The sequence below is a fragment of the Engystomops pustulosus genome, chromosome 5, assembly GCF_040894005.1.
Source record: "Engystomops pustulosus chromosome 5, aEngPut4.maternal, whole genome shotgun sequence".
NCBI lineage: Eukaryota > Metazoa > Chordata > Amphibia > Anura > Leptodactylidae > Engystomops > Engystomops pustulosus.
In genome coordinates this window covers 22,612,923-22,626,999 of record NC_092415.1, presented here as the reverse complement: position 1 = coordinate 22,626,999, position 14,077 = coordinate 22,612,923, and the positions used below count along the sequence as shown (strand labels likewise).

The following is a 14,077-nucleotide window of genomic DNA, read 5'->3' as shown; positions in this document are numbered from 1 at the left end:
CTCTAATTTAATACAGACAGGTGCCTGTACATTTTTTTTTATAGTACAGGAAGCCTTATTCATAGACTTCCAGGAGGAAGAACACAGGAACGTTAGGGATAAAACACAATGCTCGGTGTGTGAGCCCCAACCATGTGCTGGCCAGAACTCCAGAACTGGATTACGTTCTGGCAAAAGGAGAGCTTGGAGACCTGTCCCAGGTTTGGTCAAGGAAATGTGCATCAGAGTATCCGACCCTTTTAGTCCGTATTCACACATAGTGAGCACGAGTTACTCACAAACAGAGCTGTGTTTAGACTTTGCATTTGGGAACCAGCGACATGCGTTTCGTCTTGTTATTCGTCCTGGTGCATGAAACACAGCTTCAATGGGAATCTTTTCAGGTGATTTGGGACACCAAAACCAATACAGGCTGCAGTCATTATACAGACTGCCAGTCATGTGTATTGGGGTATCTCATACACACAGGCTGCAGGGGGCACCAGCACCAGGACTGTCACATCATTATAAAGGCTGTCAGTCATGTGTATAGGAGGATCTCATACACTGCAGGGGGGCGCCAGCACCAGGAAGCACATGGAGGAGACATTACACCATTATACAGGCTGTCAGTCATGTGTATAGGAGTATCTCATACACTCAGGTTGCAGGGGGTACCAGCCCCAGGAAGAACATAGAGGAGACATTACACCATTATACCTCACATCATTATACAGGCTGTCAGTCATGTGTATAAGAGTATCACACACACACACACAGGCTGCAGGGGGCGCCAGCACCAGAAAGCACATGGAGGAGCCATTACACCATTATACCCCATTCCATTATACAGGCTGTCAGTCATGTGTATAGTAGTATCGCATACACACACAGGCTGCAAGGGGCGTGGCCGCCAGCACCAGAAAGCACATGGAGGAGCCATTACACCATTATACATTACATCATTATACAGGATGTCAGTCATGTGTATAGGAGTATCTCACACACACAGGCTGCAGGGGCACCAGCACCAGGAAGCACATGGAGGAGCCATTACACCATTATACCCCATTCCATTATACAGGCTGTCAGTCATGTGTATAGTAGTATCTCATACACACACAGGCTGCAAGGGGCGTGGCCGCCAGCACCAGGAAGCACATGGAGGAGCCATTACACCATTATACAGGCTATGAGTCATGTGTATAGGAGTATCTCATACATACACAGGCTGCAGGGGCCGCCAGCACCAGGAAACACATGGAGGAGCCATTACACCATTATACCTCACATCATTATACAGGCTGTCAGTCATGTGTATAGGAGTATCTCATACATACACAGGCTGCAGGGGCCGCCAGCACCAGGAAGCACATGGAGAGCTGAATATGATAATGACTCATTGGACAGATCTCAGGTCATTTGCATACAGCTTTAGTACCAGTTGGTTTAGGTTTACATGCATGTAGAGGGACAATGTAGGGATAGGGGTAATGCTTTCTAATGGCAGTTTATGAAAATATATTTAGTTTTGGGTGGTTAATTTGCCTGACAGATTCTCTTTAATCGCCCTGTTAAATCTCAGTCAGTGGCGATGATTACCTAAAGATGAGTCTGAAAAGGCACATTGCACTCATCTCTGGTGTAGGCAAGACTGAGTGTTGCTTTATTGAAGCTGGAGTAGCGCACCCTCGGTTCACAGGGCATGAACCACACCTACAGCAGGGAGCCAGGATGGACTATGTCGGCTTCGCTGAATGACTGCAAAAGCACAGAAAGCTCTGATCCAATGTGATTATTTTTTAATATAGCCACGAACAGAGATGTGGGGCAATAAACTACCAGTCCATAAGGATCTACAGTTGGTTTAGTGTCCCAAATCATCCTGTCAGGTTCTCTTTACACTGTGCAGTCACCAGTGGCAGCTGCAGCATCACATAGATGCAATTTGGTTGCCAAAACAACTTTCTAAGGGTTATGGACACCGGCCCAATGTAGCACTTTATCAGCAGGTCACATGATGCAGTTTTCCTTACAAAGTTGCAGTGTGGTGGATGTCACCCTCCTACAACATGATCCAGTAACTCCAGCCCAGGGCTCAGCTCCTGACACCGCACACGTGTAACTGCTACACACTCACCTGTATCCAGCTCCACCCCATAACAAGGAAGAGGGTCCAATGATAGCTTGTAGCTCTCAAACTTGGGGTCCAGCAGGAGCCTGTTCACCCTCAGGGAGCAGTTGGCCGCTTCCATCATCACCCGGCGAGCCCTGTCACCCGTACAACAGCGGCCGGAACCTAAAGCGTGCGGCACCTTTACACCAGGTACAATGGGGCCCAAACCGGAAACGCCTCATTAACCGCTGCACCGCGGCGGCGGAGCATGCCGGGTAATGTAGTTTTCTATCATATCAAAGAGCATTCGAAAAATAACGAAATTTGTATGTGATTTAAAAAAATAAGAAAACTCTGGCTTCATTACAAGTTATAAAACATTAGTATTATAATACACTTTCGCAATTGAGAAAATGTTAGTTTTTTTGGTCATGTGACCGAAGTGACGTTACGGCGCGCGCCGGCACGTAATATTCCGCTTTGGAGGTGGTTGCCAAGTAACTGGACGGGACTTCCGGTTAAGCCACTTCGCTCTGGGAAAGCAGCGAGGCCCCGGTGAGGATTGCTCATAGTAACGGGGGCAGGGAGCCGAACATAGGGGGCGCCATACAGGGGATGCTCTACTGGAGGGAACTGGATATAACGACCAAAACTTTGTCTATAGTGTCTCTATCTCTCTCCGGTGTCCCCCTTTATAGTGTCTATATATCTTCTCTCTCGGACTAAAATGCATCTATGTTCGAGGACTGTAACCTAAGTGCACTGGGGGCGTGTCCTCACACTGCTGTGCTCTGTGCTCCCTCTACCAAGTTGTGCATTAAAACTTTAGCAATTTGTACAGGAAAAGTCACTTAGCACAGGGCTTAAGTGATGGAATAGAGTAATACCTATGTTCGAGGACATCCCCCCCCCTGAAGCCACTCATGGGGGTTGGGGGGGTCAGTGTTTAGGAACTTGCAGGGTCTTGGGTTCTCTGTGCAGCCAGACAATGCAGTGTAAATACAATACGATGCATTGTACTAGAGGGGCTGTTGGCTTATTTCTTGATGTGTAACATGATGTGTGTGTCTCTCCAGGTCTTCACCATGAATAAAGATGCTCAGATGAGAGCGGTGATCAACCAGAAGCTGATAGAAACCGGGGAGAGGGAGCGGTAAGTACTGCACTAACCACAGGTGGCTACATATGGCCAATACCTGCTGTAATGCCAGACATTGTGCCACCTGCACACCACACGGGATCAGATATTACAGAGAATGAGTTCTGTGTGCCCCTCTCGGCTGGCTCCTTTCTAGTAAAGTAGTAGTTATTAGTAGCAGAACCTGCTGACCTCTCTTTCTGCCAGTCTGGGTTTTATTTTGCTGTCAGTATGAGACCAGCAGGGCACACTAAATAAAACCTACCATCAGAATCCATCCTGATAAACCAGGGACACTTACTCATAGATCCAGGCACTGGGACTGTGGTCATCTTCTTATATGTGTTATCCCTGGCCTCCTGCCTTCTAAAATCAACTTTTAAAATTATACTAATGAACCAGAAGGGCTCTGGGGGCGTTACCAGTGTCCTCCATGGTGTAGCTCAAGACTGTTGCATTTCGCCTCTCCCTGCTGTAATTTCACACAGTGAGAGAAGGTTAGTTCTCCTGTATAATGCAGCAGTCAGTAAAGCTAGAGCAGAGAGGGGCTCTGGTAACGCCCCAGAGCCCTTCTGGTTCATTAGTATAATTTTAAAAGTTGATTTCAGAAGGCAGGAAGCCATAGATAACAAATATAAGAAGATTACCACAGACACAGTGCCTGGGACTATGAGTAAGTGCTCCTGGTTTATCGGGATGGATTTTGATGGTAGATTTAATGCGTCCTGCGGGTCTCATGCTGACACAAAAATAATACCCACACACAATTTCTGGCAGAATGAGGGACCAGATGTGGTAGGGTACAATTTATAATCCATTGAGACTAAATTTGTGTTAATTAATCCCCTTAAAGGGAAACCTGTCACCAGGGATCTCATTTTCACTGAAGACAGATTGTAAAAGCCCATGACACCTGCAGTGCACATCTGCCTTTTCTAAGCATTTGCATTACAATATAATTGTGTGTTATGACAAAATCCTGGGGTAGTCACAGGGGTTGGACTTTTGTTTGGATGCATTCAAAAAAACAACATGTGCCTTGTCTGAGCTGCAGGCCGCCTCCATCTTTGTGCTCCTGTAAAGCTTGTTCCTCCCCCACTGATGGCAGGCTGACCAGGCTGTGACCTCTGAGAAGAAGCAGGAGGAGGAGCTGTACAGGAGCACAAAGGTGGGGGCCAAGATCTGAGGAGTGAGTAACACAGACAAGTTACATAATGTATTTTGAAATGCATCCAAACCAAACCCAGCCCATGTGACTACCCCAGGATATTGTCAGAATGCAAAAGTAAGTTATAACACACAATTATATTGTAATGCAAATGCTTAGAAAAGGCAGAGAGGCAGATGTGCACTGCAGGTGTCATGGGCTTCTGCAACCTGTCTATAGTGAAAATGAGGTCCCTGGTGACAGGTTCCCTTTAACAATCGATGGTACTGGGTATCTATAGTATTGTAGCCACATTTTCTAATGGGGGTTGGCACCACTAGTGCTGGATAGTTGATAAGCACTTTGTTTTTAATTTGCTCTTAAAGGAAACCTACTACTTAAAAGTGGTAGTTCTTACACACATATACTGTACATGGCACCAGCTCAGGGTAAGCTGGTGCCGGAGCATATTTTTATTAGTAGAATAAAGCCCCTATCGACGATTTATAAGTTATATTAGCTTATTTCTCTAGGCACTAGGGCATGGCGCACCCGGGCGAGCGCCGGATTCTGAAGTGCTGGAGAGCCGGTGACGTCACCGAGCTTTCCGGCACGCGCGCCTGCGCAACTTAGCACGGCCTGTTTCCCCGTGACTATTCGATGTCGGCAATTGCTGCAATGTGGATAGTGCCGACAGAGTGTTTAAAACCGTATACCGAGGGATATAACTATATGAGTCTGAGATAATAGAACCAACAATGACACCTAGTGTCTATGAATGAACATTTAATAAATACTGACGACTACTGTCAAGAACGATATACCCCTCGATACAGTGTTACAACTACATAATTAGCTCAGCAGCGGAGCTCACACAGAGCCATTGCTAAAATCAATAGTTGAGCACAGATTATTGTACTAAACAATAAATACTGAATACAATGACACACTCCACACAAACGTTGGGTTTTTAAAGAAATTTATTTGCTTGGAAAATAATTTTCTTTATTTTTATTTCTCAAATATAAAAGTTATATTTTAAGTGGTACCTGAAAATGGGATATAATACTTTGCCTTGTGCGTTATTCTGGTAAAAAGTTAACCCTGCCAAGTACTTTTTGTCCTCAAGTTCTGTAAAGTGTGTGTGTGTGTGTGTGTGTATGTATGTATGTATGTATGTATGTATATATATATACACTCATACACTCACCGGCCACTTTATTAGGTACACCATGTTAGTAACGGGTTGGACCCCCTTTTGCCTTCAGAACTGCCTCAATTCTTCGTGGCATAGATTCAACAAGGTGCTGGAAGCTCCTCAGATTTTGGTCCATATTGACATGATGGCATCACACAGTTGCTGCAGATTTGTCGGCTGCACATCCATGATGCTAATCTCCCGTTCCACCACATCCCAAAGATGCTCTATTGGATTGAGATCTGGTGACTGTGGAGGCCATTTGTGTCCAGTGACCTCATTGTCATGTTCAAGAAACCAGTCTGAGATGATTCCAGCTTTATGACATGGCGCATTATCCTGCTGAAAGTAGCCATCAGATGTTACAGGGTACATTGTGCTCATAAAGGGATGGACATGGTCAGCAACAATACTCAGGTAGGCTGTGGCATTGCAACGATGCTCAATTGGTACCAAGGGGCCCAAAGAGTGCCAAGAAAATATTCCCCACACCATGACACCACCACCACCAGCCTGAACCGTTGATACAAGGCAGGATGGATCCATGCTTTCATGTTGTTGATGCCAAATTCTGACCCTACCATCCGAATGTCGCAGCAGAAATCGAGACTCATCAGACCAGGCAACGTTTTTCCAATCTTCTACTGTCCAATTTCGATGAACTTGTGCAAATTGTAGCCTCAGTTTCCTGTTCTTAGCTGAAAGGAGTGGCACCCGGTGTGGTCTTCTGATGCTGTAGCTCATCTGCCTCAAAGTTGGACGTACTGTGCGTTCAGAGATGCTCTTCTGCCTACCTTGGTTGTAACGGGTGGCGATTTGAGTCACTGTTGCCTTTCTATCAGCTCGAACCAGTCTGCCCATTCTCCTCTGACCTCTGGCATCAACAAGGCATTTCCGCCCACAGAACTGCCGCTCACTGGATGTTTTTTCTTTTTCGGACCATTCTCTGTAAACCCTAGAGATGGTTGTGCGTGAAAATCCCAGTAGATCAGCAGTTTCTGAAATACTCAGACCAGCCCTTCTGGCACCAACAACCATGCCACGTTCAAAGGCATCAAATCACCTTTCTTCCCCATACTGATGCTCGGTTTGAACTGCAGGAGATTGTCTTGACCATGTCTACATGCCTAAATGCACTGAGTTGCCGCCATGTGATTGGCTGATTAGAAATTAAGTGTTAACGAGCAGTTGGACAGGTGTACCTAATAAAGTGGCCGGTGTGTGTATGTATATATATATTATGGGTCAGGTATACTTTCACTGGACCTCACACGGCCTGACCTTCCCTCATTTTGAACAATCGTGTGAGCGTGAAGGGAATGTACAATATCTGCGGCTCTGTAAGGTCACATCACTGAGGTGCAACTCTGCACAGAACTATTTGTCCCTATCCTTCTTGTCATCCCTTTCCTCGTTCTTTCTTGCAAAATTGACTAATGAATCGCACGGGGGTCTGTTATTGTAAATCACAGGCACTTTTTTAGTTTTGTAGAAGCTTAGTCTGGACTCACAAGCTATCCATACAATAACGGGTTAATAGTTTGATCAGTGGATGGTCTGTGCACTGGGACCTCCATCGTTCATGAGAACAGGATTCCTGATGCCCCGGAATCAGACCCTTGTTCTTGTAATCTGTTGGGGTCTCATGACTGACATCCTCGCCATTCAGCAAGTTAGGAAACCCCAATAACACCTGGTTTCCCAGTCTCATCAGTACAAAAAAAAAGAAAAACTGCTGTCATTATTTTTTTGAAGATCCATAAACTTCTGTTGCTTTCTGTAATCTGTGTCCATGATCAAATAGGATAGGTTCCAATATTTTCTTTCAAAGGCAACAGGTCAGTGGAAAACAACTAAATATTTTTTTTTCCCACTTGATTGGAATGCTTTCACTCCATTTTTAGCAATACGTTATTTTAAGGTCATTATATGACGAAATTTCTGGTGCTGAAGGATTAAGACCGAGTCTAAAATAAGAAATCCATGAAGCGTGGTCCGCGGGTCCCCCATGGGCGCACATACCTGACATGCCTTCCTTTCAGCGTCTGGAGGCATGAATAGGTGGCACAGACGTCGCTTGTTGTGATGTACATGACCTGCACGGATTTCTGTGTCGTCTTTGTCAGGTGTGAGAAATATGTGATTTTTTTTTTTTCCCTTATCTCCTTCCATCAAGTAGAACAATGACCTAAGGAATATCCAAATAACATTTCTAGAGATTTCTGAGGTCACGACCGAAAGCCTATTGTGCAGATGAGCGGAAAGTCTCCTGTATTGTAGCCGGGTTTTACTAGATTCCTCTGTGTCTGTACTGTGTTAGTATGGTAAAGGTTGTCGCCCCGCGTCAGGTACGTCTGATGTGTAACCAATGGACAGCAACAGATAAAAATACAGTAAAAAATGTACAGTTTCCACATTATTTGTGTCTCGCTGCACCGTGACTTGTCCCGTGTATTGCTGGATTGCGGCGACAGTCACTCCTGGTGCGGAGATGGAGGGGTGAGGAGACCTCAGCTGTGTGCTATGCTCAGCCATGTGCAGAAAGCCTAAGAGGGTTGGCTCTGTAATGACAAATTGTTGTTTAAAATTGTATTTTATTAAATTAAAGTCGTCTCCAATCCACAGAATATAAAAATCCTCTCGTTGAGGGTCTGGCTGGTCGGGACCACCACTGATCATAAGAACACCCCTCAGCAAATGGAAGAACGAGGTCCCGCCCAGAGACTCGTGCATCCTGCGGCTCCTTTTATTAGATTGCAGAGCACAGCACAGGGCTCTTCGGCACTCACATTCCCTGTCTATGTGAGTACAGGAGCTGTCCTGTGCTCTGCAATTTTTGAAGCTCCCATAGTATTGAATAGCAACAAGGGACCCGATGTTCTGCACGTGTGATCCAGATATATTGCCAGATAAGCGGCCAAACAGCCAGTCCATTAAATTGACGCCGCTAGTAACTAAGCATGGCCATGATTGGGCTAGGATCGTCAATTCGCCATATTGGCTGTTCAACTGGCAATATGTCCGGGTTGCACAGGCAGAACCCCTCTCTAGTATTGATTGGAGCAGCAGGACACGTACTCATTCTGCAGCAGCATCATCCTCAATGGGTCTGGTGAACTGTGAGGGTCCCAGTAGCCGGACCCCCATCAATCAGATTGTTATCCCTTATTTACAGGATAGGGAATAACAATAAAAGTTGGTACAACTCCTTTAACCACAATGTTTTCTGCAGGATTAAAAATTAAAACACTGCCCATGTCCGGATCCTGCAGACTGGCACAACTATAGGACATTGTTATGTCTGTATCATTGAGGTGTAATACATGGGGGGATACACTGATGGTCTTTCCTGTAGAGGTGTCTGACCTTCGCTGCGGTCATAGAGATATTACAGTGTATTTATCTCATTATTATTTTTTTTTTTTCTGTTTAAAGCCTTAAAGACCTGCTGAGAGCAAAACTCATTGAATGTGGATGGAGGGACCAGCTGAAGGCGCACTGTAAAGGTAAGGACTGGCTCCTGGACGATGAATACAGCGGCTAAACTTCATCACACAACTGGTACCATCACTGATCCTTCTATAACCCACACATTGACTGTACAGTTTGTCGAATTTCATGGTAATTTTTAAAAAATATCCCTGAAAGTAGTTTATACATCTATTGTGATGCTGGGGGGATACTACCAGCGGCTTTGACCATACAAGACCGTGCTAGTTATTGTCCCTGGAGACCTGGGTAACCGTACCTGCGAGTCTATTGTGTAGTATCATTAGTATTGTGGGGAGAAAAAAAAAATTATATTCCAGGATTGTAGCTAGACTGGAAGCACTGGGTCGTCTCCTCACACTTCTGTTCATTTGAGCTCCTCTTTTCAAACCGCTCCCCACATGCTCTCCTCTGCTGTCATATCTAACCAGAAGCATTTTACGGCTCTTATTTAGAGCAGAAAGGAGGAGCCGTGCTGTGAGATGGCACACGGGAGTCCAGCTACAATCCTGGAACATAAATGCAGATCACCGGGGACAATACCGAACACAACTTTGTGTGGTCAAAATTGCTGGTAGTCTACCTATAAAGAGGAAGAAGTCAATAAAGTGCTTGATTTGGCTCCAGTTGGAGCTTCCAGCTGAATTACTGCGCTGTTGATAACCAAAAGTCTACTCTTCCCCTATTTTATTTTTGGGATATATCATAACACCTTGTCTCCTGCTAACCCTCCCTTCTCTGCGGACTTCTCTGGGCACAATAATGCTTATACTTTTGGGACTTAAAAGGAACCAGATTATGCCCCATTATACTACCAGGTAGGGTGTGAAATGTCCCTTCCAGAATTCCCTTTTTTTTAATGTGAAATCACATATTTACTTTATTTAAAAAAAAAAAAAAAAAAGTCATAATTTTTCATTAATTTAGTAATTTTTCAAGGCTGCAAAATGAGCTTTAATTCAGATGCCCCTTACAGTAGCGCCAGCGCATGATAAATCTGCCCCTAAAAGTCTGATATGAGTTGGATGCATCACATTCTCTAGTGTGTAAGAGGCATAGGCTCTATAGCACCTAGAAGCATGCTGCTTGTGTCATATTAAAGATAGGATTCTCTTCTGTCGTGGATCTTTGAACTACAGAACAAGAGGTACAGAAAGTTGGACACAGTTGGAAATGTGATCTGCAGATAAAAATCCAATTCCTTCCTGTTATTTGAAAGATGAGATGAGAGCGGGACCTTGTTCTCCCAATTCCTGACTGTTCTGTTCTTATGATCAGTGGTGGTCCCAACCAGCCAGACCCTCAGCTTTTTATTCTGATCTAAAATGACACCAGTATCATGTTTCTAGGTGCTATAGAACTAAAGATGGAGGGGTCTGGAGAAACACTCCCCTTTAGCCTTTAAAAGTGACTCATCTCTAACTCAAATGACTTTGGAGGCGATTATTATAGGTAAATGGATGAGATTTCACATAAGAGGTGATGCTAGAAAGGATATGTCATCCGTTTCCTGAGGGAGGGCTGGTAGTTTAATGGGGTAAAATCGAGTGAAATGGAGTAAAATCCGGAAGTGCTCAGAAATAGGTCAACTCCTCTGTTGTCACAAACAAATCGTTCCTGGAAATGATCCCTACAATAACGTATTCGCCTTGCCGTCACGCTTAGGCCCAGCACAGTTCTGAGAAAGTCGGAATCAGAAATTCTGGGGAATCATTTCTGAATGACGAGACAATTATAATATTCATGTGTCATCTGAACGTTTCCCTTTGTCATTGACTCTTGACCCTTTCACACCTTCGCTTCACAAACACCATTGTATCGTGCTGCCCGAGGGCTGGTGCCTGCACCATTGTCCTATACATGGGGGCAGTATTACAGTCTGCTGACACGAGCTGAGGTGTACGGCCTACTGTCTAGTCCTTCATTCTTCTGACCTAGTTCTTTGTGCACTGGTGTGTGACGGTCATGTCCTTACCCTACCCACCGAAGCCTCCGGCCGACCATTGTTCCACCTTGTAAACAGCCACGGCCATAACACAACTTATAACTAGCGTAGATTGTGTGGCTCCTGAGATGAAGTCACCCATGTGACCATATTCCCAGATAGGAGTGTCAGAAAGCATGCTGGGAGTCGTAGTTTAGCAGCAGCTGGATAGAAAGTACGACCGTGGATAAGTGGAGGAGAAGAATTTTGTCATGAGATTTTCCATGTTGAGCCGTTGTCCTCCCGCGGCATGGTCCTAGTTCTGTTTTGATGTCACATGAGTTGTGCTGGACTCCACTTTCTCACCAGAGTCTCCTGTTCTTGCAGATGTCATCAACGAGAAGGGCCTTGAACACGTCACCGTCGATGATCTGGTCTCAGAGATCACCCCTAAAGGCAGAGGTGAGTGGTGATCTTCTAAATTGTGTCTGAATATAAGTTTGTCAAATATTTCTTGAGGAATCCAGACCCACAGACACTATAGACAGGTAGGTATTACATCCGTACATTCATGAATCTGTGTAATGCTGCGGTGGCGCTCAGGTGGGTCTCTGGAGGACCCAGCATCTGGGACAGCGTGTGATCAAATGGTCATAGGGAATCTTCTTTGTTGTAAAATCAACTTTTATTATTATGCTAATGAGCCAGAAGTGCTCTGGGTACCACTACCAGAGCTCACCATGCTCTTGCTTCACATACTCTTATACTGTGCAGGAAAACTCTTGCGCCTCCCCCCCCCTGCATCCGCTCCCTCGCCTCTTCCCCCTGTCTGCTGTGTAACCTCACACAGTGTGAGGGGGAAGTGCTCCTGCAGTGAGGGAGGAGGAGGTGTTGGGAGCGCTGGAGGTGAGTACTGAGTTTTTTTTTTTTTTTTATAATGAGCGGCTGCTGCTGTGCATTTCTGTAGTGGGGGGGGGGGCTGCAAGTTTTCCTTGTTTTTTTTTTTTTTTTTTTGTAAAATGAGGTGCCTGTGCCTATACTGTATTCTGGTTGGCATAGTGTATATATGTGTATACATAGGGTTTGTCTCTTTATGTAGTGATTTCTTCTCTTCTTGCTCTTTTCCAGCCCTGGTGCCTGACAGTGTGAAGAAGGAGCTGTTACAGAGGATAAGAGCCTTCCTCGCCCAGCACGCCAGTCTATAACTTCATCCGCCTATATTTTTTTTTATGTGACGTGTCTTTTTGCACAATTTTGTTTTCCATTTCCAAGTCTTTTTTTATGACATAATTTGTAGCATGTTTTAATAAAATGAAATCAGGCCAAATAATTCCTGGGTGTTCTTGTAATGCACCAATCATCATCTCCTCCTGGTTAGTTGTAGTTTACATGTTTTTTTCCCCAAAAAATATTTGTAATAAGTACTACAGGCGGTCCCCTACTTAAGAACACCCGACTTACAGACGACCCCTAGTTACAAACGGCCCTCTGGATATTGGTAATTACTGTACTTTATCCTTAGGCTACAATAATCAGCTATAACAGGCGTCTGTAATGAAGATTTATTGTTACTCCTGGTTCTTATGACAATACAACAATTTTAAAATCCAAAATAATTCTGGCTGGGATTACAATGATAAAGTTTACAGTTCCGATTCACATACAAATTCAACTTAAGAACAAATCTACAGAACCGATCTTGTACGTAACCTGGGGACAAGACCACTAGCGCTACAGAGGGGGGGGGGGGTAAATAAATTAAAATACTAGGGCTCCCTGAGACACTCGGAGTGCCCCAGGGTAATTTGCATAACTCTATATTTCCACAATTGTGACGTATAGGACACATTTACCATCATTAAACTGATAGAAACTGATGGTAAATGTCCTAAGATCCCAGACATCCACACATTGTCACTAAGAACTGTCATCTGTGTAAAGTACTTTTTGCATTGTTACTTGCCATAACTTTTGTATTTGTTCTCAATGTGGTTCGTGTGGAGGCTTATTTTTTTTGTATAAAGACCTGTAGTTTTTATTTGTAAATGCTTGGTGTTCGATCACGAGAAGGGGGCCGATGGGGTCTGAGGTACCTCCCTTGGACCACTCGTCACTCCCCTAGATGAATGGAGCAGAGGGTAGCACATGGCCATTCGGCTCCATTCATCTCTATGGATTGAGATTGCCCAGCACGGCGCTCCCATGGAGGGAAAACCCCAGGCTTGTCATTCAGCAGGATCTATAATAGTGTGCCAGTGGCACACTATTATAGATCAATAGGAAAATCCCCATATACTGCACATACAGTAGTACCGGCAGTCCCTGGGTTATGTACAGGATAGGTTCTGTAGGTTTGAATTTGTATGTAAGTCGCACCTGTATATTTTATAATTGTAGCCCCACAGCCAAAATTTTTTTGGTGGTCTCTGTGACAATTGGATTTTAAAAATGTTGGATTGTCATAAGAACCAGGATTAACACTAAAGCTTCATTACAGACACCTGTGATAACTGTTACAGCTGATTATTGTAGCCTAAGGCTAAAGTACAGAGTAGCGGTCGTCTGTAAGTCGGTTGTTCTTATGTAGTGGACTGCCTGCATTGCAGTTTATGTTAGGATTGATCAGACCCTCTAGGGTTCAGGTACCCTATTGGGTCTACATATAGAGTAATTTTTATTTTTTAAGTAGAAAAAAATACTTTTTAAATAAAAACCTAAATGCCCGATCTATGAAAATATATAGAATCGGTTATTCACAACGGTGAACCCCGTAGCAGAAAATAACACCAAAAAGTCCAAAACACCAATTTTTGCCGATTTTCCAACACATACCGTACTTTTTTTAATAAAAATGTATCAAAAGTCTGTACAGTCCCCACATTGAAAACTGCATCTCATTAAGCAAAAATCCCTTGCTCAGCTCCATACACCAAAGTATGAAAAAGTTATTGGCCTCAGAATAGGGCAAAATTAAAAAAAATTGCACATATGTTTTAGTTGATTTAAAAAAAGTAAATCTTAAGAGAACCTACATATCCTGTGTTTAGTATCTCCGTGATCGTACCTTAAAAAGCACAATAAAAGAA

General features: G+C 44.2%; 2 protein-coding genes across 4 annotated transcripts in view; one reads left to right on the top strand and one right to left on the bottom strand.

Annotated features, from left to right (window-relative positions):
* NUDCD1 (NudC domain containing 1) overlaps positions 1-2,349 on the bottom strand; it is a 67,148-nt gene extending 64,799 nt beyond the window's left edge. Inside the window, exon 1 of the mRNA XM_072151319.1 lies at positions 2,120-2,349. Coding sequence (XP_072007420.1) covers positions 2,120-2,237 — 118 coding nt within the window. The 5' untranslated portion in view covers positions 2,238-2,349. The remainder of the gene's footprint in view (positions 1-2,119) is intronic.
* On the top strand, positions 2,347-12,321 carry ENY2 (ENY2 transcription and export complex 2 subunit). 3 transcript variants are annotated; one of them, XM_072151322.1, is made up of 5 exons: positions 2,347-2,370; positions 3,172-3,248; positions 9,014-9,084; positions 11,379-11,453; positions 12,120-12,321. In XM_072151322.1, the coding sequence occupies exons 2-5, from the start codon at positions 3,181-3,183 to the stop codon at positions 12,194-12,196; spliced, it is 291 nt and encodes a 96-aa protein (XP_072007423.1). In that variant the 5' UTR covers positions 2,347-2,370; positions 3,172-3,180; the 3' UTR covers positions 12,197-12,321. The 3 variants fall into 3 exon arrangements, with proteins under 3 accessions (XP_072007423.1, XP_072007422.1, XP_072007424.1); XM_072151321.1 differs by lacking the exon at positions 2,347-2,370 and adding an exon at positions 2,497-2,650; XM_072151323.1 differs by lacking the exon at positions 2,347-2,370 and adding an exon at positions 2,733-2,751.
* Positions 12,322-14,077: the final 1,756 nt, after the last annotated feature.

Coding starts and splice junctions, on each gene's coding strand:
- ENY2 (XM_072151322.1), top strand. CDS start 3,181: ATGAATAAAGATGCTCAGATGAGAGCGGTGATCAACCAGAAGCTGATA. Junction 3,249..9,013: donor GAAACCGGGGAGAGGGAGCG/GTAAGTACTGCA, acceptor TTCTGTTTAAAG/CCTTAAAGACCTGCTGAGAG. Junction 9,085..11,378: donor GCTGAAGGCGCACTGTAAAG/GTAAGGACTGGC, acceptor CTGTTCTTGCAG/ATGTCATCAACGAGAAGGGC.